At 49.4% G+C, this 27,846-nt stretch overlaps 1 protein-coding gene across 17 annotated transcripts in view; it reads right to left on the minus strand.

Moving 5' to 3' along the window:
* Positions 1 to 3,306: 3,306 nt before the first annotated feature.
* LOC144823305 (uncharacterized) overlaps positions 3,307 to 27,846 on the minus strand; it is a 559,034-nt gene continuing 534,494 nt past the window's right edge. For all 17 annotated transcript variants that reach the window (XM_078681830.1, XM_078681822.1, XM_078681741.1 and 14 more), the window contains one exon: positions 3,307 to 3,812. In XM_078681830.1, coding sequence (XP_078537956.1) covers positions 3,660 to 3,812 — 153 coding nt within the window. In that variant the 3' untranslated portion in view covers positions 3,307 to 3,659. The remainder of the gene's footprint in view (positions 3,813 to 27,846) is intronic.

Here is a 27,846-nt window from a genome sequence, read left to right on the forward strand (position 1 = left end):
TATTTTTAACTAGGGTTCAAGCACTCAAGAATAAATACTTGTAGTGAGTAGTGTTGGCCCTTTTTAAACTCACTTGTTTGATCGCCCTGAATACATAAAAGAAAAACTAACCAGCTCCACTGTAATCAGGTGTCGCAGCACACCCTATAGGCACTCGGCCTATGGGGTGGGACCCCGATGATGAAGCATGTCACCAACCAGGTTGGTGAGTGAGGGGTCTTCTATAAGGATATGCATTATCCTAAAACAGGTTGAGGCACATGGTGCTGAATTAAGCACATAAGCCCATATCCAGAGAAACCCTTTTGTTCTCTCTGTTTCTGAGTGGATACTCCTCCATTGTTTTTGTAACATCTGATTCACTCCCACTGGTTAAAGCAATTTCATTAGTGGTATTGACTATTGAGTCATCCAAAATCCTGGTTGAAGATTCATCACTCAGATACAAATGATCGTATTTGTGACTAAAAGTCAAAATGCGGCCACTGTCATAGTCGCCGTAGTCGCGTTTGAGGTTCCTCTCCTTGCGCGCTTTTATGTCTTATTCATGTTTGGATAATCTTTCTCTGATATTAACCAGGGCTTTCTCCAGAATGTCTTTGTCTGTGCATGATTTAAGTTCATCCATCAATTTATTCATTTCTTTGATGATACTTTCTCGATCCAACCAGGCATATTTTATAAGAATTTCTAACATCCTTCTAGAACTGATTGCTGAATTAGTGGACCATTCTTCTAACATAAGTGGGTTTGGTTTCTCGTAGGTGGGAGTCGTGAAAATTCTCAAACCTCTAGGCACCATGTTTTGATCCACATAATGCTGCAGGGAGGTTGCCTCCCACCACTCGGTGATCTCAGTTTTCTTCAATTTTTCATACATTTTCAGTTTGTCATCCAGGGGTTGAGTCTGGCTACTAGTGTCCTTAGGTTTCGCCGCGGGAGTTGTTCTCATAAATAGACTCTTTGCCACCCGTATTCGATCTTCATCTTCTTCCATACTTGCCCTTATCACAAAAACTACTCCAAACTGTTGTTGCTAGATCACCCCAGTGAATACTGGGTTCCCTTTGCCAGTGATAGCAGTCAAGTCAAACAGGAACTGTACAATGGTCTGAGTCCATATGTATAGTGGTCCCCACAATCCTGGGCCACTAAATAGGGTGTATGTTAGAGTTCATCGTACAAGTCTGCGCATCGCTGTTAGGCACCGCGGTTCCCCAGCGTCCCGCTGCCTCGGAGTACCAGGGTAGCGAAGCCCAACCGTCGTCAAGCACCACTCCCCACACCCCTAAGGACGGAAACACCAGTACCCGCTTACCTGTCACAGCCTGCAGCGCTTCTTGGTCGAACTCACACTCCCTTCTATTTCTTGACTTAATATTCCACGGCCGGTCCCAAAATGAGGTCCTCAATACCATCAAGTTTGTTGCACCCCTTCTGTACCTCCAGGACCCGTGAAGGGTGGCGTGAACGCCGGCGGAGCACACCGGCACACAAATCCTTTCCTTATTCCGAGTAATCACGCTCTCAGGAAACAACACAACAACCAGTAAGGAGTAGACAAAGGTTGTTTACTTCACAACGCGTTTCGCCACGCGCAGTGGCTTGCTCACGTGAACCTTTTGAAATTTTTGAAATGATGGGAGGCTGTCTCTGTATTTATGTATTTATTTGTACTTATGTTGTATTGGGGCATTTACGATCTTGGCTCAGATGTGCAGTCCACATCTCTATGTTCACTTCCTGTGGGGGATATATACTACTATGTACATGCCTGTTATTCACGTGAGCAAGCCACTGCGAGTGGCGAAACGCGTTGTGAAGTAAACAACCACGCCACTTTGCTGAATTACATCAAAGCAATAGAGACCTTTTGAGCTTTTACTGCATAGATCAGATTGCACGCTCAGAACGTGGAGGGGACAGGACTAAGGCACTCCGAGTGCTTGAATCGAAATACATTATAGACCTCAAAACGATGGCCCCATGGGGAATTAACAACAATGAGGAAATGTGGGTACACCTCTAACTCATGCATGGGATCATGCGAAAAAATTCCTGGTATCAGCTTATATAAGGGGGCGGCAAAGGGGAATTTATCTGTAATACAAATGTGCGATTCGACTGTCATGTTTTCGTATTTGATTACCAATAACTGCCCATACAGGGCTATACAAAGTAACAAAGTAAGGGATACTTAATTAAAACGAGCACGGGAAAATGCTATTACAAGCAGAATAAAAGGAGACTCGCTGCTATTTAGAATTATGTTAAATATTCCCTTGCAATGTCCGGAGCACGTATGCACTTTATGAATTAGTTATGGACGCATGTTTTTAAATGAGCACTTAGCACTTTATTACATTCCATGATAACCCCGGGAAATGTATAAGTTCATATGCATTTAAAGATGTCTTCCGCGTTCACATTAGTTACATTGTGTACCATCTTCTATGTTGTTGAAATTGTGGGGCGGACCTAAGGGTTAAAATGGTGATCTGGTGTGTACACTAATCGACACTAACGAAGCTGCAAAGCGAAACGCGTCTGTCGGGGGTGAGGGGTTTGTGAAATAAACATCTGAAAGCGGATACCTGTGTGCTTGCCATTTGTTAACTCAACCGAGTTAGAAGTGCGTGGAATATATATATATATATATATATATATATATATATATATATATAAAAAACATGGCATTTGTATAGCATGAATCTAGTCAAAAAGACAACGAAGTTCTGTACAAGGACAAAGGTAAGCATAAAATCAACAAATGATAGGAGAAGAATGTGCTCATTGGACTGTTACTGCATTGTGATGTAGTGTTCTTTAAAAAAGTGTGTCTTCAACTTTTTCCTAAATTAGAGCTGCATTGGGTTCGATTAAGTCACCGCCTCCTGAGAGTGACCATGTTTGGTGCTATACTCACCTCAAAGTTTGGCTGTAGTACATTTAATACTGTTTTGAGACCTTTAGGGTTGCAGTAACATAAGATTCAGTTGTGAATAACAATGGTCTCACTCTTTTGTGAGTGGTACATTAGCATGCGCTCCCTAACATCCTTCCTGCCCCTCTAAACCCCACTTAAATTGTCTTAAACTCCTCCTATTGATGTGCAAATATTCCCCATTTTATAACTACTCCCCATGGTCCCATTCACATGTTCTACAAAAACATTTCCTTAGGAGTATGGAGAACGCCTGCACTTTGGAAGAGATCTCCTCACAGACACAATAGAAGGGTTGAAGATTTTCACTCAGATACCTTGCAGAAAACCTTCTGAGACACAAACATGCTTACTCAGTTGAGGGAATTTCAGTTTCCGAAGTGGAATATATTCTTATTTTATTTAAATACAGCCACTGCTGAGCAGGGCATGATTACAGACAGGAAAGGTTCACATTTTGTGTTTTTGGAGTTGCTTACACAAGAAACCCATTGGCTCATCCAAGTCTGCATTAAAAATGTCTTCCTCTGTATTCTTTGACTCCCTTTAAGAAACAGAGGGTATTTGTAGTATAAATCCCCGAATATGCTGAAGGAATATGATAAATTTTCCATTGCGTTTGTTGACATTTAAAAATGAGATATGAAAATTGGAGGTGATCAGTTTTTTTTCATTGAAAGCACTATGGACTTGGTTCTTTTTCCCTAACAGGCTTTCAGTCCAGTTCTTGTCCCTCCTCTAAGAGATGTTCTACATTGCTGTTCCTTCTCCTTCTTCCACATCCACGGAAAAAGGCAGAGATGCTGAGGCAAGATCCAGTTTTCTTTTCTTCTACTGTTTCTTTTGCCATGTCTAGGGCCGGAGTGTCCTAAATTACAAGCCAAACCAAGAAATAAAACGAATATTTTGTTATTTACATCCAATAGTACTCACTTAAATTGACCTATAGCCCACTCCTCCTCCTTAAAGACACACATGTTCGCTTAACAAACAAAATTAAATAAAGACTAATGTGAACACTATTTAGGCACTTGATACAATATTCCTTCTGAATATAACTCACCAGTTCCTTTGTTAGACCAATTTTTTTAAAGGACTGTACAATCCTCTTCTAACCCTGTCATGCATTTGGTCACTGAATCCACAGAAATTCTGTTTAAAAACTGAAATGTCGATTTCTAGTCTAGCACAACCTGAGCTGTTGTAAAATTGATATGTAAGTTGTGTTGAACTGCCATTGTTGAACCCTCACACAATTACGTTTTTGCTTTGGGCCTGATCTGAGAGATGTCACAAAGAAGAGAACCTCCATCATGGGATCATATCTCTGCAGAAATATGGAGTTTTAAAGGAAAATATTACTCTGTCTTCCTTAAGTGTCTCAAAAAGAGCACTGCCGCTTTACGAACTTTGGGACACCTTTCCTTAAGCCTCCTTCCACATGCATAAGCTCCATAAATGCATCATCCACTGCTTCACCTAATTTGTTTTATTTATGCCAAATAGGCAGGATTGAGGGATTGGCTACTCCCTTGCTTGCCTATTCTGGAAATTGCTGGTCTACTCCCCCCGCTGCATCCCCTTACTAGAAGGGGCGCATTATGCTAACTTTTTTGGGGCTTATTTGGATATGGAAGATATTGATTCCCACTGCCACTCTCTCTGTTTACAGCATGCTTCAGGCGGTTGCATGGCATGTAACAAACAGTTCTCAGCAGCTGACCCTTACAAGACCAAAGTCTTGTGACGGGCAAACCTTAATATTGTGTGCTTTTTGTCTGAAATAAATGTATCCATGTGAAAGCATTTATTTTTGATGACCCTGAAGCGCTGGGTATCAAAGGTGATCATGGGCTTTTAAGGTGGATGGAAAATGTCACACTGATTAAATTAAAGGGTATTATTTGGGCCTAGGGATTGTATCAGAATTGGCAGCACTTATCGCTACCAGTAATAGGGTAACTACCTCTGTTCCACCAGAGGCTTCTGCCACCCACTCAGGAGGGGAAAGCTCCTGGTAGCCACATTTCTGAGTATATGTCGTAACCAAGCTGCAACGTGTTGGTACTTCTGAATGACCTGTTCATTCCTGAACAGATTTGTACTCTATCACATAAGGATACTCCTGCTGTGGAACCCCAAGGAGCATGTACCTGCTGAATAGACTACTAGAGGAAAATACTCAAGGAGATAAATAGGGCTTTAGTTAAGTTCCCCTCTTTGTAGGTTGAGCCTGTCTCCCTTTCCAAGGTCTCAGGTCATCAGTACTAGGGTACTAAAGGTCCTGAAAGCCCCACATCCTACCCTTCAGCTGTTAAAGCACAATCCATAAATGGGTAGAAAGGAAGTTTTTGAGATCAAATTTGACACCTCCTTTGTTTCTAGAGCCTGCTGGGGAGTTCTGATTTTGTACATTTAAAGAAGTAAGCTAAGTAGAAGGAGAGGGAAGAGGATAGCGAAAGTGAGAACACATTCAGTAAAGGGATTGAGGCCAATTGCAAATGAAGCAGTTTGGACTTCTGAAAACTCAATGCAGGTAATATTTTGAAAAGACTTCAGTGCCAAAAAGTGGTGAGGCAACAAATATCACCTACGACAAGCAGTATGAGTAGCTGGAATCTCTCACTGTCAGGTCACCTTTACTGTAGCTCTCTCCTGATGACAGGGGCTCCCTTCATTTATATCCCACTTTTCCCAAGCAAATCCTGTCTTCCATTTTTGCCAAATTAAAATCAGGATCCATCTGAAGGTTTTTAACCAACATACAGTAGCGTAGATGATACTGTACATCAAAACACTATTGATTCCCCGTTTTCTGTCCTCTTGGTTGCCACTGCTTCTACTGCAAGGGAGTTTGTAGCTTCCCTTTGTAAATGTCTGAGATATTTTATGGAGCTGCCAAATCGGCTAAATTAGCCAGACACTTTACGGATGCAGGTATGCAAGCATTTTCTATACCCAAACATTTTGCTTAATGATAATGAACCATCCCCGCACTCTTCTATAAGGTAAAACCAATTATACTGAATCTAAAACTACAAATGCTGATACAGAGCAGAAGCCATTACAAACAACAAAATATGTTCATGTATTTATATCTTCAGATTGTTTACCTCTTTTCTAAATGATTTCTGCAGGTCTTTTAGGGTTTTGCCTTAATGGCGCTGCACCCAGCAAATTGAACTGAAAACTGTTGTTGATAAAAGTATAAAATGTGTTTTTTCTCTCTCTTTGCTAGGAGCAGTTCGAGCAGTGTTGCCTTAATGATTTTGGGAGAGAGAGATAGAGAGAGAGAACACTCACTTTCCCAGGGGGGGCCCTTGGAAGGTGGGGCCAAGGGCAATTGCCCGCTTTGCTCATGTATTAAAACACTGCTGTATTGAATCTGATGCTATGTGAGCTGAAGAGTGCATCCGTCCACTCACATAGCAAGGAGGCCTGCATGGTCTTTCCCTGCCCGTGGAGATGCATGGATGGAGTGAACAAATCCCTCTGCCAGTGCCTTCACTGCTCCCCACCCCCCCCCCAAAAAACATCTGATGTCTGCTGATTCACCTCGCCAACCTCCTCGTTTAGTTCACGTCCCCACAAGCCCCCACTCCAGTCACTCATTTTGGTCACTCCCCTCTTTCCCTTGATTGTGCAACTCTCCTCTGCACTCCCGCTGAGCACTAAGGCCTGCTCTCACCTCCCACTCCTGCGCTTCTGCGTTATTCCCTTCGGCTCTTCCCCATGCTTCATTTGTTGTTGGTCTGCAGTGCTACCGGCCTCTGGCCCTGCTAGGCATTCATACCCACTTTGCCCTAAAGGCCTCACCCTCCCAAGCTACCCAAGTTACTTTCCCTCCTCCCTCTAACCCGGGAAGCGTAAGTGAGCGAGAGGAGAAAAAAAGACAGGCAGTTGGAGCAGGTAAGTCAAAATTGGTTTTGCACTATGGTTGTGAGTTGAGTGTGTGTGTGTGTGCGTGTGTGCGTATGTCTGTATGTCTGAGAGTGTCTGTGTGTGCAGGTATGTCTATGTGTGTGTAGGTGCATGTGTGCATGCCTGTGTTTGTAACTGTATATGTGCGTTAGTGCATGTTTGTGAGGGCATCTTGCATGTGTGTGAGGAGCAAGTGTTTGCTTCCACTCCTTAGATGCTGGGCTTGACACAAACGTGCTAATTCCTGGCAATCTGCAGGTCCTGGCACGCTGAGGTATTCCCTGGCAACATACAGGCACTAGCACAGTGGTGGTGATACCTGGCAAAATGCATGCCCTGACACAATGGTGGTTATACATGGCATCATGCTGGGCCATCATACTGGTAATCAATGCCCATTTTATGGGCAGCCATGGCAGAAATAGGATCATTTAGAATATGTTAGCATCAGGCATGCTTGGAGAAGAGAAGAACGAGTACAAGTGATCATATGTTAAGAGGTATACTAGTTTACATACTTAACTTACATCTCCAAAATCCAAGACAAATGGCTTTGCCTGGGGTTAGAGGAGAGAGTTGTACAAGGCGAAACCTATTGCATTCATAAATACTAGTTTCGACATTAACATCTCATGCCTCTAACCAGCCTCTTCAGAGCATGGAGACGTCTGTGTTGTCCAGGTCAAATTCTGATACCTCCTCTTCAAAATCCTCGGATGCAAAGTCCAAAACACCAAAAGTTTAAAAAAAAGAACTATTTGTGGTTAAGCGAGTCTTCCTCCTTAATCTGCAACTGTCACTGCTGCTCTTCAGAAGGGAATGGGTCGAGGCTCATCATTTGAGTCCCCTTTAGACAAACAGGATGAAGATGCAATTGAGGAGTTCCTTTTTTAGTTGCAGAAGACAAAGAACAACTCTTGTAGCTCCTGCAGGACATTAGTTTGTATGCATGGCCATGCTTGGGTTTATATATCTTCTCCATACCGAAATGTACGGATCTACAATTTGATGGAGGATTTGTGTGCTTCTCATCAATGGATAAGATGCTGGAGAGATGTAGGACTGGGTGGGACAGGGCCTTAAGTATGAAACACTTTTGTAGGCACACATCACACAATTCGCAAAATCACATAGTTTGCATCCTTCAAAGTGTGTTTATTTTTTTAGTGTACTAAACATCTTTTGCGATTCAAAAAAGAATTCTGCAACTCATTTCAAAGCACAAGTTACTTACCTTCGGTAACGATATATCTTTAAGAAATAGTAGTTAGTGTTAGATTCCTTACCTTAGAATATCCCCAGGCGTCAGACTGGATCCGGAAAGTTTTGCGTAGCAGTACCCCTGCGCATCGATAGGTGTCGTATGCGGCTCCGCGTCAGTCGTCGGCATCGTGGTCGCCAGGATGATGTCGTCAGAGTACTTAGACGCCACCCTCAGCGCTGATGTCAGTTCTTGTACATAGCTTTCCGCGCCAGGAACGCAGAGCCATGCCAGAGACCCACACTGGTGCCATAAAACCAGGGCCCTCAAAGGGAAATACCTTAACTCTAGATGTCCGTCCGCAGAACAGGGAAGATGGGTGGGGCGGTAAGGAATTTAACACTAACTACTGTTTCTTACAGATATATCGTTACCAAAGGTAAGTGACTTGTGCATCTGAAAGAAACAGGTTAGTGTTAGATTCCTTACCTTAGAATAGATACCCCAGCAATACCAACCCCGGTGGTGGGTCTGCGGACCAAGATCACACCAGAAAGTCCTGGAGAATGGAACGACTGAATAAGCCATCTCTCCGGACTTGGCTGTCGAGGCAGTAGTGTCTAGCAAACGTGTGCAGCGAGGCCCATGTAGCTGCCTGACATGTCCTGCAAGGCGACTCCCCGACCCAGGGCAGAAGTAGCCGCCATGCCCCGAGTGAAATGGGCCCTCAGCCCAACAGGGGGCTCCTCAGACCTTGATGCACAACCTGACTGTGAGAAGGTGGCCTGATGTGCAGTGCTCACTATTCTAGTGATCACTATATATCAGTCCACACAACCCTTATTGATGATTGGTTGTAAGTCAACCTTATAGACCAGCTATCCTAGTAGCATGGATACGAGCAGTCTAAGGCTAAGACTCTAGAGGGCGTGTTAAGCCAGCTGTTTTACCATCACATTACCCCTTGAACACCCAGTGAAAGGACACCACACAAGTGTTATGAAAATAAACAGTGTATTTATTAGAATCACAACAACCCTGTACTCTTTATGAGGACAGGGTGCTAGGCACACAACAAAACTCTTATGAAAATACTTAAGTTAGCACGTTATACACAAATGCCCGAGGGGCACGAAAAACCATATACTTTAAAAGTGGAATGCGAATTACTAGCAGGTAAGTAACGATTCTCAGAGGCTTTGGGATCGCTTGGACTAGACTACTGAACCTTTAGATTACTAGCAGGAGGCCTAGGGAACTCGGGTGCAGAGTGTGCACTCTCACGCGGGATGCGGGACAAAGTCTATGGAAGCTAGAATTCACAAAGTTAGTGTTCACGGGCGAACCCGACCTGGTAGGAAGAAAACGACAGTGGATCCTGACCCTAGGATAGTGAGGCTATGCTGGGACACCGAAGTGCCGAAGTTACCTAGCCCAGGGGCTGCAGCTGCATAGGTCTGAAAAGACGTCGGGGATCTCGTTGCCGGACCAGGAGCCTGGAAGGAAGAAGTTGCTGGCAGGCGACCAGTGAAGAAAAGTTCGATGGATCCAAGCCTGGATCAAGGAAGAAGAAACCTGAAAGCAGAGGGGACCAAGTTCTTGAATCACTAGCCAGTGATTAAGTGGGCACCAGGATGGCACCGGGCGAAGTCACCGCAGTCAGGTGAGTGGGCGACGCTGGCTCTGCAGATCTCACGGACCAGGAGGCGTTGTCGGCGACCAGGATGGAGAGGCGAGCTGTCCCACGATGGATGAAGCTGTCGGCGTCGAAGTTACCCAGGATTGGGCAACAAGCCTTGGCTAATCCAAGCCCACGCGGTGGACTCAAAATGGCGTCTTGAGTGGACCAGGAGGGTCCGGGGTGCTCCTCTTCTGGAAGGGAGCAAGGGCCAGCCTGGAGCAACCAGACCAGCAGAAGAAATGTCGTCGGGCGTCGTCAGGAAGGCCACAAGCCAGCGGCTAGTAGCCAAACAACGCGGTGAGCAGCAAAAAGCAGAAGGGCCCCACGCAGATCGTGGAGATGCTGGGAGGCTGCACTTCGGTGCTGGAGCTGCTCAGGGTGGGGGCTTCTCGGACCCCAAAGCACTCACCAGGAATTCACTCGGCGGGCTTGCTGGAAAGAAGTCGTGCAGTCTTGCAGATGGCCGGTCCCTTGAGGTCTCGTCGCACCCACGGTTCTCAGCTGGGCTGTAGAGGTGGGTAGAGGTCAGAGGTGCCAGGGAAGCCGGTTCTCGTCGAGCTGGGCAGTCTTGATCCGGAGGAGAGACTTGCAGCAGACCGCAGTGTTCTTTAAGATGGTGCCTGCGGATGCAGGGTGACTACTCCTTAGTCACAAGGGAGAAATCTTAGGAAGAAGTCTTGAGTTCCTTTCGTGGAAAGTAGTTTCAGGATTCAAAGATGATCTGATTTGGAAGGGGGCCAGTCTCTACCTTTATCTTGGAAAAGGGGGCTGGCACGCGACTAGGTCCTGCCCTATGGGTGGGACCAGGAGGGGGGTGGTTACACCCACTTCCTTGGCGGGCTTTCCCCAGGCCAGGGGCTGGAGTGCCCCTGGAACTGGTTTCAGCCGGCCTATGCACAGTGAGCACCGGGGTGCCACTGGCAGTCACCTTCCTCTAAAGCCCTGCCTACCTACAATACACAAAACCCTGTCTGGGACGGTGCTGGCACCGCCCCTGGCAGGAAACCCTTTGTCCTTATCTCCTGCTCTGGGAGGACTCCCAGCAGCAGGAGGGCAGACTTGTGTCTCGGTGGCAGCATCCATTTTGTGGATGCTAAGGCTCTGTCTGACTTTTAACCGGGTTATAGGTTACATGCATGTCGTGTCCCTCTAGAAGGGTGGAATGCTAACCCCGTCGCCAGAATTGGCGAGGGGTTAGTATTCCAATTCGTATGACACCTTACTCGACATGGTTTGATAAAGCGATACCAGAGTTGGCATTTAACCGCGAGGATTATAATGCACATAAGAGTATATGGTATGCGATATCATGGAAACGGCTAAGGGATGGATCCCGAAAGCCGCAGACAGGCTCAGCTCATGCTAGAGCACCATCTCACACGATTCCAAGCACCCTGCCTTCAGGATTGTTAAGGCCTGCCATAGGAGTGACTGATAGGAGATCTGTGTGTCCATTTTAGGGTTAGATATAGGTATACTATATCTAAAGCAAAGGGTGAGTACACCACCTTGCCCCAGCTGTCGTGCAGCCAGTTGTGTCAGTTTAGTTAGTCAGCCCAGGGGTGGCATAATACATGCTTCAGCCCCTGGGAGACTTCTGGGTACACCTCAGCCCTGGGTACAGGGACTTGGAGAGGGCCCAGTGCCAATTCAGTACCTGAGTACAATTTGGATAGAGAGAACAGCTAGGCTGTGGGTCTGATTAGCAGGCCCACAGCCAGGGAAAGTCGTAAACCAGTGCAGCAAAAAGCAAAAATCTGGGTGATCATAGGATTGCAGACCCTACTCTCCTACATGACCCCCCCCCAAACTTTGGGACAATAAACTAACCTTGACCAGGTGAGTCTTCTTGCTCTAAGTGGAAATACCTGGAGAGCCCATCAGCATTGCTGTGATCAGTACCAGGTCTATGCTCCACTGTAAAATCCATCCCCTGTAGGGAAATGGACCACCTAAGCAGTTTGGGGTTTTCACCCTTCATCTGATTTAGCCACAAGGGGGGCTTATGGTCTGTCTGAATGGTGAAGTGAGTGCCAAACAAGTAGGCCCTCAGCTTCTTCAGGGCCCAGACCACAGCAAAGGCCTCCCTCTCAATAGCTGACCAATTTTTCTCTCTGGGTGTCAACCTCCTACTAATGAAAGCAATAGGCTGATCATTACCATCAAAATTCAGTTGAGACAGAACAGCCCCCACACCCAACTCAGAAGCATCTGTTTGGACAATGAATGGCTTGGAGTAATCTGGACTCTTTAGGATAGGTGCTGTGCACATGGCCTGCTTTAGGTCATTAAATGCTTTCTGACAGCTTGCTGTCCACTGAACTTTCTTTGGCATCTTTTTGCTTGTCAGGTCATTAAGAGGGGTCACTATGGACCCATAATTCCTGACAAACTTCCTATAGTACCCAGTCAGGCCCAAGAAAGCTCGAACCTGAGTCTGGGTGATTGGAGGAGTCCAGTCCTTGATGGCCTGTATCTTACTCTCCAGTGGCTGAACCTGGCCTCCACCTACAAGGTGGCCCAGGTATACAACCTGTGTCTGCCCTATCTGGCACTTTGTGGCCTTGATAGTGAGGCCTGCCTTTTGCAGGGCCTCTAACACTTTCCTCAGGTGGACCAGGTGATCCTCCCAGGTGGAGCTAAAGACAGCAATATCGTCAAGATAAGCTGCACAGAAGTCATCCAGCCCAGTGAGGACTTGATTCACCAACCTTTGGAAGGTGGCAGGGGCATTTTTCAGTCCAAAGGGCATTACCACAAATTGATAATGCCCTCCAGGGGTAGAAAATGCTGTCTTGGGTTTGGCCTCCTCAGCTAACCTGATTTGCCAATACCCAGCTGTCAAATCAAATGTACTTAAGAAGTTGGCAGAAGCCAATTTATCTATAAGTTCATCTGCTCTTGGTATTGGGTGGGCATCAGTCTTAGTGACTGCATTGAGGCCTCTGTAGTCTACGCAAAACCTCATCTCTCTCTTACCACCCTGGGTGTGAGGCTTTGGCACTAGAACTACTGGGCTAGCCCAAGGGCTATCTGAGGGCTCAATGACTCCCAGCTCCAACATTTTCTGCACTTCAGTTTTGATGCAGTCTCTAACATGATCAGGCTGTCTGTAGATTTTACTCTTGACAGGCAGACTGTCTCCAGTGTCAACATCATGGGTACACCAATCAGTTTGGCTGGGTGTCAGAGAGAACATATGTCTGAAGGATTGCAGAACTTGCCTGCAATCCTGTTGCTGATGTTCAGTGAGGCTGCCACAAAAGACAACACCATCAACTGATCCATCATCAGGATTCTGAGTGAGCAGGTCTGGGAGAGGGTCACTCTCTTCCTCCTGTCCCTCATCTGTGGCCATGAGCAAGCTCATGTCCTTCCTGTCAACATATGCCTTGAGCCTGTTAACATGGAGCACTCTGAGAGGGCTCCTGGGAGTTCCCAGGTCCACCAAGTAGGTAACCTCTCCCTTTTGCTCAATGATGGTGTGGGGCCCAGACCATTTGTCTTTCAGAGCTGCTGGGGCCACTGGCTCCAGCACCCACACCTTCTGCCCTGGCTGGTACACAGTCAGAACAGCCTTTTGGTCATGCCAAGCTTTTTGAAGTTCTTGGCTGGCCTCAAGGTTTTTGGATGCCTTTTCCATATACTCAGCCATCCTGGAGCGGAGACCAAGTACATAGTCCACTATGTTGGTTGCAGGCTTTTTGAGAGGTCTCTCCCATCCTTCCTTCACCAAACACAGGGGTCCTCTTACAGGATGCCCATACAGAAGCTCAAAAGGGCTGTAGCCAACCCCCTTCAGTGGGACCTCTCTGTAAGCAAACAAGAGGCAGGGGATCAGGACATCCCATCTTCTCCTAAGAGTTTCAGGTAGCCCATGAATCATCCCTTTGAGGGTCCTGTTGAATCTCTCAACAAGCCCATTGCATTGTGGGTGATAGGGTGTGGTGAACTTGTAGTTCACACCACACTCCTTCCACATTGCAGTCAGATATCCTGACATGAAGTTTGTACCTCTGTCAGAAACGACCTCCTTAGGGAAACCCACTCTGGAGAATACTCCAACTAGGGCTCTTGCCACTACAGGTGCTGTAGTGGTCCTAAGGGGAATAGCTTCAGGATACCTGGTGGCATGATCCACTACCACCAGTATAAACTTGTGCCCTGATGCTGTCTGGGGTTCCATTGGACCAACAATGTCAATCCCCACTCTTTCAAAGGGAACCCCCACCACAGGTAGTGGTATGAGGGGGGCCTTTGTTGTGCCACCTGACTTACCACTGGCTTGGCAAGTGACACAGGAGCGACAAAACTCCATGGTATTCTCATTCATATGGGGCCAGTGAAAGTGTGAGACAAGCCTGTCCCAAGTCTTTGTCTGACCTAAATGACCTGCAAGGGGAATCTCATGGGCCAAGGTGAGAAGGAAACCTCTCAGAGACAAGGGGATGACCAGCCTCCTGGTTGCACCAGGCTTGGGGTCTCTTGACTCAGAGTACAGGAGTCCATCTTCCCAGTATACCCTGTGGGCACCTGTGGCATTCCCTGCAGCCTCAGCAGCAGCCTGCTGTCTGAGGGGTTCAAGGGAAGGGCAGCTCAACTGTTCCTTCCCCAGGTCTGCTCTGGAGGGTCCCCCTGAGCCCAGAAACTCAACTTGATCAAGTTCAAGCTCTTTAGGCTCAGTTTCCCTCAGTTCTTCCAGATCAGCCTCCTCAGAGACTTGATCCTCAACCTGGGGCAAGGGGGAAGGCAAAGCCTTACCCTTACTGCTCTTCTTCTTGGAAGGTGTCTGGTCCATCATTTCAGGATCCAGCACCTGTTCAGTGGGGCATTTTCTGGCCTGTGACCTAGTCACAGCAAGCACATGTGCTGGCAAGCCTAACATTTCCATGTGAGTCCTCTGCTCCACTTCTGACCATTGTGATGACTCCAAATCATTGCCCAACAAACAATCAACTGGGAGGTCTGAACTGACTACAACTTTCTTTTGTCCCTTCACTCCACCCCAGGAGAAAGCCACAATTGCCACACTATGACTAGTAGTGACATTGCTGGCATTGGTCACCAGGAAATCAGTACCTGGCATGATCTGTCCAGGGTCCACAAAGTTAGGTGTCACCATGGTGACACTGGCACAAGTGTCCCTATAGGCCTGAGCCATTTTGCCATTTATCAAAGGTGTCTGCCTGTATTTGCCCAAAGTATTGGGACTTATTTCAGGGGACATATCCATATCCCCTGTACAGACAAGGACAGCCTGAGTGAGTGTGCCAACTAAGTTGTCAGACCCCTCAGTACCCAAGGTTAACCCAACTAATGCCTTGGGAGGGACACTACCACTACTGACTGTACTAGGGGTTGCAGTTGCCTTAGGGGCTGTAGTGGCAGGAGTTTGTCCTCCTCTTTTGGTGCACTCACTAAACCAGTGAGATTTACTTTTACAGTACTGGCACCACCTTTTTGACTGGCCTTCTTGAGTCTTCTTCTTCTGGGAAGCCTGACCCCCACCCTCTTTGGTTTGTTGGGGACCTGGTGAAGACTTCTGGTCATTTTGCTCATTCTTAACATTACCCTTCTGGTCTGCTTTCTTCTGACCACCCTGGTTCTGGTTCTGGTTCTGCTTGATCCTTGTCCTGACCCATTTGTCTGCCTTCTTTCCCAATTCTTGGGGAGAGGTCAGATCTGAATCAACAAGGTGCTGGTGCAGCAACTGGTTCTGACAATTGTTCAAAATTTGTTCTCTCATCATTAGATTATACAATCCTGTGTAATCTGTAACCTTGCTACCCAGCAACCAGCCCTCCACAGCCTTAGTGGCACAATCCACAAAATCAGACCAGTCCTGAGACTGAGTTTTCTGGGTGTCTCTGAACAGCAACCTGTACTGCTCAGTGGTTAAACCAAACCCATCAACCAGTGTATTCTTCAGGACCTGGTAATTGCTAGCATCCTCCACTCTTGTAGTGAGGAGCTTATCTCTACCTTTACCATCAAAGGAGAGCCACAGTATAGCTGCCCACTGACTCTGGGGAATGCCCTGCACAGTGCAGGCCCTCTCCAGAGCAGCCATCCATTTCTGGATATCATCCCCTTGCTTAAAGGGGGGCACTATCTTAGTCAGGTGTTTAGTATCTAAACCCTTCTCTCTATCTCTTGGGAGATTGCTGCCACCAGTGGAAGCTAACCCACTCATCTGCTGCTCTCTTGCCAGGGCAAGCTTCTCTTTGGCCAGGGCAATTTCTTCCCTTTCAATCCTCAGTTCAGCTTGTCTCATCCTAGCTTCATGCTCCTTTCTCTGAGGGGAAGTAAATCTCCTCTGTGGAGGATTCCTTCTCCCCTGAGAAGAGGCATTAGAGTGCAGAGATCTATTGGAGTCCCTAGAAAGAGATCTATCTCTCCTAACTCCAAGGTTAGGCCCACTTCGGGTTAGTACTGGGGGTCCCCCAGATCCTAGCCCAAGTAAGTCTAAGTTGGTCCTAGTTAGCCTTCTGACTACCTCAAGACCTTTGTCTACCTCATCCCCAGAGAGTTCCTCTTGATCCTCCCCCTCAACTGCAGTAGCAATGTTGGGGAGATCTGGATCCTCAGAGGTTCCCTCTAAGGCTGGCATGTTCTCATGTAACTGAGAAAGCTTTCTGGCATCATATGTCTCTAAGAGACCTATCAGAAAGGAAGTGGTGGGGTTAGACCCCTGCTTCAGTTTTCTGGAGACACAGATCTGTCTCATCTCATGGAAACTGAGAGCTGCATATCTTGAAGTGACCTGTGGAGGGTCAACACTGACCAGGGGAGTCTCAGTAGAGTCCCCCTGAGTCGACATGCTTTTCTAGTGAGGTGTAAGTGGTGCACTTACCTACACTATATGTTTGCCTACTGATCCCTTGCTAGAGTTGTAGTTTAGGGTGTGCTAGGCCCTAGGAGCTACAACAGCTGGTTCAGTAGAACTCAGAGTATTCTAAGCTAAGTTATATGTACCTTTAGTACTTATGTGATCTTTCACAAGATATTCTTAGGGCATGTGTGGTAAAACAACAGCAAGCTCAAATCCCAACCGCTGCTCACCAATGTGAGAAGGTGGCCTGATGTGCAGTGCTCACTATTCTAGTGATCACTATATATCAGTCCACACAACCCTTATTGATGATTGGTTGTAAGTCAACCTTATAGACCAGCTATCCTAGTAGCATGGATACGAGCAGTCTAAGGCTAAGACTCTAGAGGGCGTGTTAAGCCAGCTGTTTTACCATCACATTACCCCTTGAACACCCAGTGAAAGGACACCACACAAGTGTTATGAAAATAAACAGTGTATTTATTAGAATCACAACAACCCTGTACTCTTTATGAGGACAGGGTGCTAGGCACACAACAAAACTCTTATGAAAATACTTAAGTTAGCACGTTATACACAAATGCCCGAGGGGCACGAAAAACCATATACTTTAAAAGTGGAATGCGAATTACTAGCAGGTAAGTAACGATTCTCAGAGGCTTTGGGATCGCTAGGACTAGACTACTGAACCTTTAGATTACTAGCAGGAGGCCTAGGGAACTCGGGTGCAGAGTGTGCACTCTCACGCGGGATGCGGGACAAAGTCTATGGAAGCTAGAATTCACAAAGTTAGTGTTCACGGGCGAACCCGACCTGGTAGGAAGAAAACGACAGTGGATCCTGACCCTAGGATAGTGAGGCTATGCTGGGACACCGAAGTGCCGAAGTTACCTAGCCCAGGGGCTGCAGCTGCATAGGTCTGAAAAGACGTCGGGGATCTCGTTGCCGGACCAGGAGCCTGGAAGGAAGAAGTTGCTGGCAGGCGACCAGTGAAGAAAAGTTCGATGGATCCAAGCCTGGATCAAGGAAGAAGAAACCTGAAAGCAGAGGGGACCAAGTTCTTGAATCACTAGCCAGTGATTAAGTGGGCACCAGGATGGCACCGGGCGAAGTCACCGCAGTCAGGTGAGTGGGCGACGCTGGCTCTGCAGATCTCACGGACCAGGAGGCGTTGTCGGCGACCAGGATGGAGAGGCGAGCTGTCCCACGATGGATGAAGCTGTCGGCGTCGAAGTTACCCAGGATTGGGCAACAAGCCTTGGCTAATTCAAGCCCACGCGGTGGACTCAAAATGGCGTCTTGAGTGGACCAGGAGGGTCCGGGGTGCTCCTCTTCTGGAAGGGAGCAAGGGCCAGCCTGGAGCAACCAGACCAGCAGAAGAAATGTCGTCGGGCGTCGTCAGGAAGGCCACAAGCCAGCGGCTAGTAGCCAAACAACGCGGTGAGCAGCAAAAAGCAGAAGGGCCCCACGCAGATCGTGGAGATGCTGGGAGGCTGCACTTCGGTGCTGGAGCTGCTCAGGGTGGGGGCTTCTCGGACCCCAAAGCACTCACCAGGAATTCACTCGGCGGGCTTGCTGGAAAGAAGTCGTGCAGTCTTGCAGATGGCCGGTCCCTTGAGGTCTCGTCGCACCCACGGTTCTCAGCTGGGCTGTAGAGGTGGGTAGAGGTCAGAGGTGCCAGGGAAGCCGGTTCTCGTCGAGCTGGGCAGTCTTGATCCGGAGGAGAGACTTGCAGCAGACCGCAGTGTTCTTTAAGATGGTGCCTGCGGATGCAGGGTGACTACTCCTTAGTCACAAGGGAGAAATCTTAGGAAGAAGTCTTGAGTTCCTTTCGTGGAAAGTAGTTTCAGGATTCAAAGATGATCTGATTTGGAAGGGGGCCAGTCTCTACCTTTATCTTGGAAAAGGGGGCTGGCACGCGACTAGGTCCTGCCCTATGGGTGGGACCAGGAGGGGGGTGGTTACACCCACTTCCTTGGCGGGCTTTCCCCAGGCCAGGGGCTGGAGTGCCCCTGGAACTGGTTTCAGCCGGCCTATGCACAGTGAGCACCGGGGTGCCACTGGCAGTCACCTTCCTCTAAAGCCCTGCCTACCTACAATACACAAAACCCTGTCTGGGACGGTGCTGGCACCGCCCCTGGCAGGAAACCCTTTGTCCTTATCTCCTGCTCTGGGAGGACTCCCAGCAGCAGGAGGGCAGACTTGTGTCTCGGTGGCAGCATCCATTTTGTGGATGCTAAGGCTCTGTCTGACTTTTAACCGGGTTATAGGTTACATGCATGTCGTGTCCCTCTAGAAGGGTGGAATGCTAACCCCGTCGCCAGAATTGGCGAGGGGTTAGTATTCCAATTCGTATGACACCTTACTCGACATGTTTTGATAAAGCGATACCAGAGTTGGCATTTAACCGCGAGGATTATAATGCACATAAGAGTATATGGTATGCGATATCATGGAAACGGCTAAGGGATGGATCCCGAAAGCCGCAGACAGGCTCAGCTCATGCTAGAGCACCATCTCACACGATTCCAAGCACCCTGCCTTCAGGATTGTTAAGGCCTGCCATAGGAGTGACTGATAGGAGATCTGTGTGTCCATTTTAGGGTTAGATATAGGTATACTATATCTAAAGCAAAGGGTGAGTACACCACCTTGCCCCAGCTGTCGTGCAGCCAGTTGTGTCAGTTTAGTTAGTCAGCCCAGGGGTGGCATAATACATGCTTCAGCCCCTGGGAGACTTCTGGGTACACCTCAGCCCTGGGTACAGGGACTTGGAGAGGGCCCAGTGCCAATTCAGTACCTGAGTACAATTTGGATAGAGAGAACAGCTAGGCTGTGGGTCTGATTAGCAGGCCCACAGCCAGGGAAAGTCGTAAACCAGTGCAGCAAAAAGCAAAAATCTGGGTGATCATAGGATTGCAGACCCTACTCTCCTACACTGACCCACCGAGAAATGGTCCGAATGTGCACCGCCCGTCCCTTCTTCGTGCCCACGTAACCAACAAAGAGCTGGTCGTCCACCTGGAACTGGCGTGTACGATTAAGGTAGAAGGAGAGCGCACATTTTGGGTCCAGACATGGAGCCTCTCTTCCTCCTTGGAAGGATGCGGAGGCGGAAAGAAGGTGGGCAAGGTGATGGACTGCCCAATGTGAAAGGCTGTAACCACCTTGGGCAGGAAAGAAGGACGTGTATTTAACACAACTTTGTCCGGATGGACAGAAAGGGAAGGAGGTTTAGAAGATAGAGCCTGGAGCTCACTCACCCTCCTGGCAGAGGTGATGGCAACCAGGAATGCAGTCTTAAGAGTCAGAAGACAAAGAGGACAGTTATGAAGTGGCTCGAAAGGAGCGCACATCAGATAGGTTAGAACATGGTTCAAGTCCCACTGAGGTATCACAAAAGGAACAGGAGGGAACATGTGCGTGATGCCTTTCAAAAATCTTTTTACAACAGGGGACTTGAAAAGAGAAAGTTGATCAGGAAGCCTCAAGAAGGCAGAAATGGCAGAGAGGTAGCCCTTAAGAGTGCACAGAGCAAAGCCCTGCTGGACAAGAGAAAGAAGAAAGAGGAGAATCTCTGAAAGGGGGGCAGGGAGAGGATTGACAGCCTTTGCTGTGCACCATGCCACAAATATGTTCCACCTGCAGGCATATACCGATTTTGTGGAGGGACGCCTGGCTGCCAGAATCACATCACAGACTTCAGGAGGCAAGTCAAATGGCCTCAACTGCGGCCGCTCAATCTCCACGCATGGAGGTGGAGGCTGGACAGGTTCGGGTGGAGGACCGTCCCCAGCTGCTGCGACAGAAGGTCCTCCTGAAGAGGCAGACGAATCGGGGGATCGACTGACATGCTGAGTAGCTTGGGATACCAGTATCTTCGTGCCCAGTCTGGAGCCTCAAGGATGACTTGGGCCTGGTCTCGCCTGATCTTCTTCAGCACTCTGGGCAAAAGTGGTATAGGTGGAAAGGCGTACAACAGACCATAGCTCCACTTGCGACGAAAAGCGTCTCCGAGCGAGTGCTGCCTTGGAAATTCCAACGCGAAGAACTGATGACATTGCGTGTTCTCTTCGGTGGCGAATAGATCTAACCAAGGCTCTCCGCAGAGCCGAAAGAGGCCTTGCGCCACGTCCGAGTTCAGACGCCATTCGTGATCCATCATGCACCGGCAGCTTAGTTTGTCCGCACTGGCGTTCAGGGAACCTGCCAGGTGTTGAACCACCAGGGTGATGCCCTGGTGTTCCAGCCATGTCCAGAGGCGCAGAGCCTCCTGACAAAGGGTTCAAGACCCCACCCAGCCCTGTTTGTTGCAGTACCACATGGTGGTGGTGTTGTCCGTGAACACCGGCACTACACTTCTCCGGACAGAGAGAAGGAATACTTTCAGTGGAAGCCGGATCGCCCGCAGCTCCAGAAGGTTGATATGGAGCCGGGACTCCGCCGGAGACCAGAGGCCTCTGATCTCCCTCTCTCCCATGTGGCCTCCCCATCCCAGGAGGGACGCATCCGTCACTACTACGTGCTCCGGTTGGGGAAGGGAGAGAGAGATCTGCCGCTGACCCAATCGCGGTTCGTAAGCCACCACTGCAACTGTTTCGCAGTGCCCTCCGAGATCCGGACGTAGTCGGATAGGTTGCCCTGATGCTGTGCCCACTGAAACTTCAGGTCCCACTGCAGATCCCGCATCCGCCACCTGGCATGATGCACCAGAAGGATGCAGGAGGCCATCAGCCCCAGGAGCCGCAGCGTCAACCTGACCGAGACTTGGGATAATGGCTGAAAGACCGGAATCAGAGCCTGAATATCCTGAACCCTCTGTTCAGGAGGATAAACTTGAAACTGCGCTGAGTCCAGAACCGCTCCGATGAAGAGGAGCTTCTGGGAGGGGCACAGGTGTGACTTTGGGACGTTGATGGAGAACCCCAGCGAGCGCAGGAGGTCGGCCGTAGTCTGGAGGTGGAAGACGACTGTTTGGGGCGAGACCGCCTTCAACAACCAATCGCCGAGATAGGGGAAGACTGAAACCCCTAATGTGCGCAGATGAGCTGTGACCACCACCATCACTTTCGTGAACACCCCTGGGACGCTGGTAAGGCCGAAAGGGAACATGGTAAACTGAAAGTGCTCGTGGCCTGTCGTGAACCTCAGGTAACGCCGGTGGGCCGGCAGGACGGGGATGTGGAAGTACGCATCCTGCAAGTCCAACGCTACCATCCAGTCTTCTGGGTCCAGGGCAACCAGGACCTGAGCCAAAGACAGCATCTTGAACTTCTCCTTCCGGAGGAAGCCGTTGACGCTCCTTAGATCCAAGATAGGGCGTAGGCCCCCTTTGCCCTTCTTGGGTGCCAGAAAGTAGTGGCAATAGCAACCACGTCCTACTTCTGGCTCAGGAACGCGCTAGACAGCCCCCTTGGCCAAGAGGGCTGTAACTTCCTCCTTCAGAAGTTGCAAGTGATCCCCCGACATGCGGTGGTACTGCAGTGGCATGGCTGGAGGGGTCGCCTTGAAGGGGTAGGAGTAGCCCCTTCGGACGATTTGCAGCACCCACCTGTCCGACGTGATGGAGCGCCAGTGGAGGAGGTGATGGCGAACCCTGCCCCCCACTGGCGTCGAATGGGCCTGAAAACTCGGAGTAGGAGGATTTTGAGGCAGATGCTGCGGGAGCGGGTGTGGACTAACCTTGCTGGTGTCCCCCGGCACCACCACGGCAGTTACCACGTCCGCGACCACGTTGAGGTTGGTTCTGCGGCCCGTGGCTAGCTGTACTTGTGGGGGCGCACCTTCCTTGGCCATGGAAGGGACGAAAGGCGGAAGTCTGCTGGCGTTGGCCGAGGCCCAAGGACTTGGCCGTAGCCCTGGAGTCCTTGAAATGCTCCAGCGCGATGTCTGCCTTGTCGCCAAAGAGGTGACGGCCATCAAAGGGCATGACCATAACGGATGCTTGGACATCTCCCGAAAAGTTGGCGGACCTCAGCCACGCGTAATGGCAAACGGCCACTATCGTTACAATTAAGGGTCGGCGCAAGATCCGTTCCGCTTGCAGATTTTTGGCAATTTTGCGATCTGCAAATCTCGCGAAATTGCTGAAAAATTCGCAAATTCACGCGCGGGACAGATTTTGGGCAGTTGAGTGGTGTTATCGAACAAACCGGGTGCGTCTTCTTGGATAAATATGAAGGGCAGGGTTCATTGTGGCACGATGCTCCTGTCACAAAAATTAAACCTCAACAGGAGGCACTTACAGCTATAAATAAAGCAGGTGCACGAGTTGAAGCACAAGTTACTACTTGTGTAACGATATATCTGTAAGAGACATTAGTTAGTGATAGATTCCTTACCTTAGAATATCCCCAGGCATCAGACTGGATCCGGAAATTTTTGCGTAGCAGTACCCTTGCGCGTCGGTAGGCGTCGTCTGCGGCTCTGCGTCCGTCGTCGGCGTCGTGGGCGCCATGATGAAGTCGTCGGAGTACTTAGATGCCGCCTCCGCGTGCTGACGTCAGTTCTTAGACACAGCTTTTCCGCGCCAGAAACACAGAGCCATGTTAAAAACCAACACTGGTGCCATTGAAACTAGGGCCCTGAAAGGGGGTGACCTTAACCCTAGATATCGGTTCGCAGAACGGGGAGGATGGGTGGGTTGGTATGGAATCTATCACTAACTAATGTCTCTTAAAGATATATCGTTACACAAGTAGTAACTTGTGCATCTGAAAGAGACACGTTAGTGATAGATTCCTTACCTTAGAATAGATACCCCAGCAATACCAACCCCGGTGGTGGGTCTGCGAACCAATAATCACACCAGAAAGTCCTGGAGGACGGAGCGGCCAAAGAAGCCATCCCTCCGGACTTGACTGTCCAGGCAATAGTGTCTTGCAAGCGTGTGCAGCGAAGCCCACGTAGCTGCCTGGCAAATGTCCTGCAAGGACACTCCCCGGCCCAGGGCAGTTGTAGTCGCCGTGGCCCGAGTGGAATGAGCCCGCAATCCAACAGGGGGCTCCTTTTCAGCCAAGGAGTAACATGCCTGGCTACACAAGATGATCCACTGAGAGATGGTCCGCTTGTGCACCGCCTTTCCCTTCTTAGCGCCCACGTAACCAACAAAGAGTTGGTCATCCACCCGGCACCTGCGTGTGCGATCCAGATAGTACGAGAGCTCACGTTTTGGGTCCAGACGGTGGAGCCGCTTTTCCTCTTTAGAGGGATGCGGTGGCGGAAAGAAGGTGGGCAAGGTGATAGACTGCCCGATGTGGAAGGCCGTGACAACCTTGGGCAGGAAAGAAGGCCTAGTCCGCAACACAACCTTGTCCGGATGGACAGAAAGGAAAGGGGGTTTCGATGAAAGAGTATGGAGCTCACTCAGTCTCCCGGCAGAGGTGATGGCAACCAGGAAAGCAGTCTTCAGAGTAAGAAGGCGGAGAGGGCAGTTGTGAAGTGGCTCAAAGGGAGCGACAATCAGAAACGTAAGAACAAGGTTCAAGTTCCACTGAGGCATCACAAACGGAACAGGAGGGAACATGTGTGTGATGCCCTTCAGAAAACGATTTACAATAGGGGACTTGAACAAAGAAGGTAGATCAGGCAGCCTTAGAAAGGCTGAAAGGGCAGAAAGGTAGCCCTTGATAGTGCCCAGAGCAGAGCCCTGCTGGGCAAGAGAAAGAAGGAAGAGAAGAACCTCAGAAAGAGGGGCAGAAAGTGGATCCACAGCCTTTGCTGTGCATCATGCCACACATTTATTCCATCTGCAGGCGTATACCGATTTTGTGGAGGGACGCCTGGCTGCCAGAATGACATTACAGACTTCAGGAGGCAAGTCAAATGGCGTCAACTGTCGCCGCTCAATCTCCAAGCATGGAGGTGGAGACTGGACAGGTTCGGGTGGAGGACCGTCCCTTGCTGCTGCGACAGAAGGTCCTCCTGAAGAGGCAGACGAACCGGGGGATCGACTGACATACTGAGTAGCTCTGGATACCAGTACCTTTGTGCCCAGTCCGGAGCCACAAGGATGACTTGGGCCCGGTCGCGCTTGATCTTCTTCAGCACTCTGGGCAGAAGTGGTATAGGCGGAAAGGCGTACAAGAGACCGCAACTGCACTCGCGACGAAAAGCGTCCTAGAGCAAGTGCCGCCTTGGAAATTCCAATGCGCAGAACTGATGACATTGCGCGTTCTCTTCTGTGGCGAATAGATCTAACCAAGGCTCTCTCCACTGCTGAAAGAGGCCTTGCGCCACGTCCGAGTTCAGACGCCATTCGTGATCCATCATGCACCGACGGCTGAGCTCGTCCGCCCTGGCGTTCAGAGAACCTGCCAGGTGTTGAACCACCAGGGTCACGCCCTGATGTTCCAGCCACTGCCAGAGGCGCAGAGCCTCCTGGCAAAGGGTCCACGACCCCACCCCGCCTTGTTTGTTGCAGTACCACATGGCGGTGGTGTTGTCCGTGAACACCTGCACTACACTCCCCCGGACAGAGGAGAGGAATGCCTTCAGTGCTAGACGAATCGCCCGCAGCTCCAAAAGGTTGATATGGAGCCGGTACTCCGCCGGAGACCAGAGACCTCTGATCTCCGCCTCTCCCATGTGGCCTCCCCAGCCCTGAAGGGACGCGTCCGTCACAACTACGTGCTCCGGTTGGGGAAGGGAGAGGGATCTGCCGCTGACCCAATCGCGTTCCGTGAGCCACCACTGCAGCTGTCTTGCAGTGCCCTCTGAGATCAGGACATGGTCGGAGAGGTTGCCCTGATGCTGGGCCCACTGAAACTTCAGGTCCCACTGCAGAGCCCGCATCCGCCACCGGGCGTGATGCACCAGAAGGATGCAGGAGGCCATCAGCCCCAGAAGCCACAGCGTCAACCTGACCGAGATCCGGGAAAAAGGCTGAAAGAGAGGAATCAGAGCCTGAATATCCCGAACCCGCTGTTCGGGTGGATAAACCCGAAATTACGCCGAGTCGAGAACCGCTCCGATGAAGAGGAGCTTCTGAGAGGGGCACAGGTGTGACTTCGGCACATTGATGGAGAACTCCAGCTGGTGCAGGAGGTCTGCGGTTGTCTGGAGGTGGCTGACGACTGTCTGGGGCGAGTCCGCCTTCAACAACCAGTCGTCGAGGTAGGGGAAGACTGAAACCCCTAACCTGCGCAGATGAGCTGCGACCACAGCCATCACCTTGTGAACACCCGTGGGGTGCTGGTAAGGCCAGAGGGGAGCACGGTAAACTGAAAGTGCTCATGGCCAACCGTGAACCGCAGGTAGCGTCGGTGGGCCGGCAGGACGGGATGTGGAAATAAACGTCCTGCAAGTCCAACGCTACTGTAGTGTAGTTCCTATTATCCCAATAGGCTCTGCGCATTGGAATAATACCTTCAATAGTATAGGCCTAGACCAGACGTTAACTAGGTCTACTACTGTCGATATTAGACTTAAAGTTTTGGGTTTGCCAGCTAGCTCAGAGTTCACTAGAAACTTTCTCGAATAGGCAAGGAGGAGTTGAACCTCCCTGGATAGACAAGAAGGGATTTAGTTTCTGACAACCATAGAACATGACAACTTTGCTCTCCCCTAATCAAGAGTGTATCTCGAGAGTCGTGTGAAAATAAAAGGCAATTTATTTTACTCAGTCAGTACGTGCATTCTTAGTCTCATCAGATTGTAGAGAAAAGGAAGAGACGGGCGTGTTCAATAAAAGATGTTATTTATTGATCAGTCTCTTTTCTCGTACAAGAGAAATGGATCGATATTATTGCAATACTTATGATTAAGTAAAGTGCATACAATAAAAGCAGAAGTATAAAATAATACTGTAAAAACATTGATATGGTTTCTAAGCCATATGAAGGTTTAAAATGGATAAAATATATTACATACACATATACATTTGACTAGTCGTACTCAACTGGTGTTTCTAACTACGCCTACCCCGTGTACCTGACCTAAGTCTAATGCGTGGGCGGGAATAGAAAGTTACAGTTTAAGTTAAGTTTGTTTTGCCAAGTGACTGACTAAAGAATTCTCTGCGAGGGGTTATTCAGTTCTGTACCTGGAATCTAGGATGGATGAGGGATGGTATCTCTCGTCTCTGGTCTCGATATTCCAGGCTGCCTGCGAGGGCTACCCGGAAGCGCCGGAGCTGGATTTCTCGGTAGGAGAAAAACGGCTTCTCGTTCTCAGCGCGTCAGGAAGGCGGGGCTGCGCCAGCGGGGTCTGCTCTGCTCTGGGCTTCGGCAAGTCTGGCTGCTCCGTCCTCGTCACCACCGCGTGTGTTTGCATAGGGCAATATCGGTAATATTTATACCTTTAAGGTGCCGAGATTGACATAAGGATGGACATAGATACGTCAATAAGGATGTCATACGACCAGGTCGTTAGCACATTCTTTTGCTGAAGTTCTCGGTGAAATCAAAACAATGGCCGCAGGGTTTTTCCCAAGGTGTCATAGGTTTGATTTGTTTTGAGAACTCCGTATGCCTTATCAGGGGCTGGAGGAATATCGCTTGTCTAATTAGATTGCAAGCGTTATGAACTAATCAGATAACACGCTCCTGTGCCGTAGTGTGGCATTATCAGATAACGGTTCCTGCATCATGGGGGTTTTCTGCCTCATGAGATGGCTGCTAGTTAACTTGTTAGTTTATTAACCAGAATAGGGTCAGGAATAGGGGGATCGATACAGAACCTATAGGAATACATCACACTACCATCCAGTCTCCTGGGTCCAGGGCAGCTAAGACCTGAGCCAGTGTCAGCATTTTGAACATCTCCTTCCGGAGGAAGCCGTTGACGTTCCGGAGGTCCAAGATAGGGCGTAGGCCCCCTTTGCCCTTCTTGGGTACCAGAAAGTAGTCGGAGTAGCAACCACACCCTACTTCTGGCCCAGGAACGCGCTCGATGGCCCCCTTGGCCAAGAGGGCCGTAACTTCCTCCTGCAGAAGTCGCAAATGATCCCCCGATACACGGTGGTTCTGCGGTGGCAGGGCTGGAGAAGTCGCCTCGAAGGGGAGGGAGTAGCCCCTTCGGCGATTTGCAGCACCCACCTGTCCGACGTGACAGCGCACCAGTGGAGGAGGTGATGGCGAACCATGCCCCCCACTGGCAACACATGGGCCTGAAAGCACGGACTAGGAGAGTTTTGAGGCGGATGCTGCGGGGGAAGGTGTGGACTGTCCTCGCTGTTGTCCCCGACCACCGCTACGGCAGATTCCACGGCCGCCACCGCATTGGGTATTACTCTGCGGTGCGTGGCTGGCAGCACGTGTGGGTACACC

This window comes from Lissotriton helveticus, chromosome 1_1, assembly GCF_964261635.1.
Source record: "Lissotriton helveticus chromosome 1_1, aLisHel1.1, whole genome shotgun sequence".
NCBI lineage: Eukaryota > Metazoa > Chordata > Amphibia > Caudata > Salamandridae > Lissotriton > Lissotriton helveticus.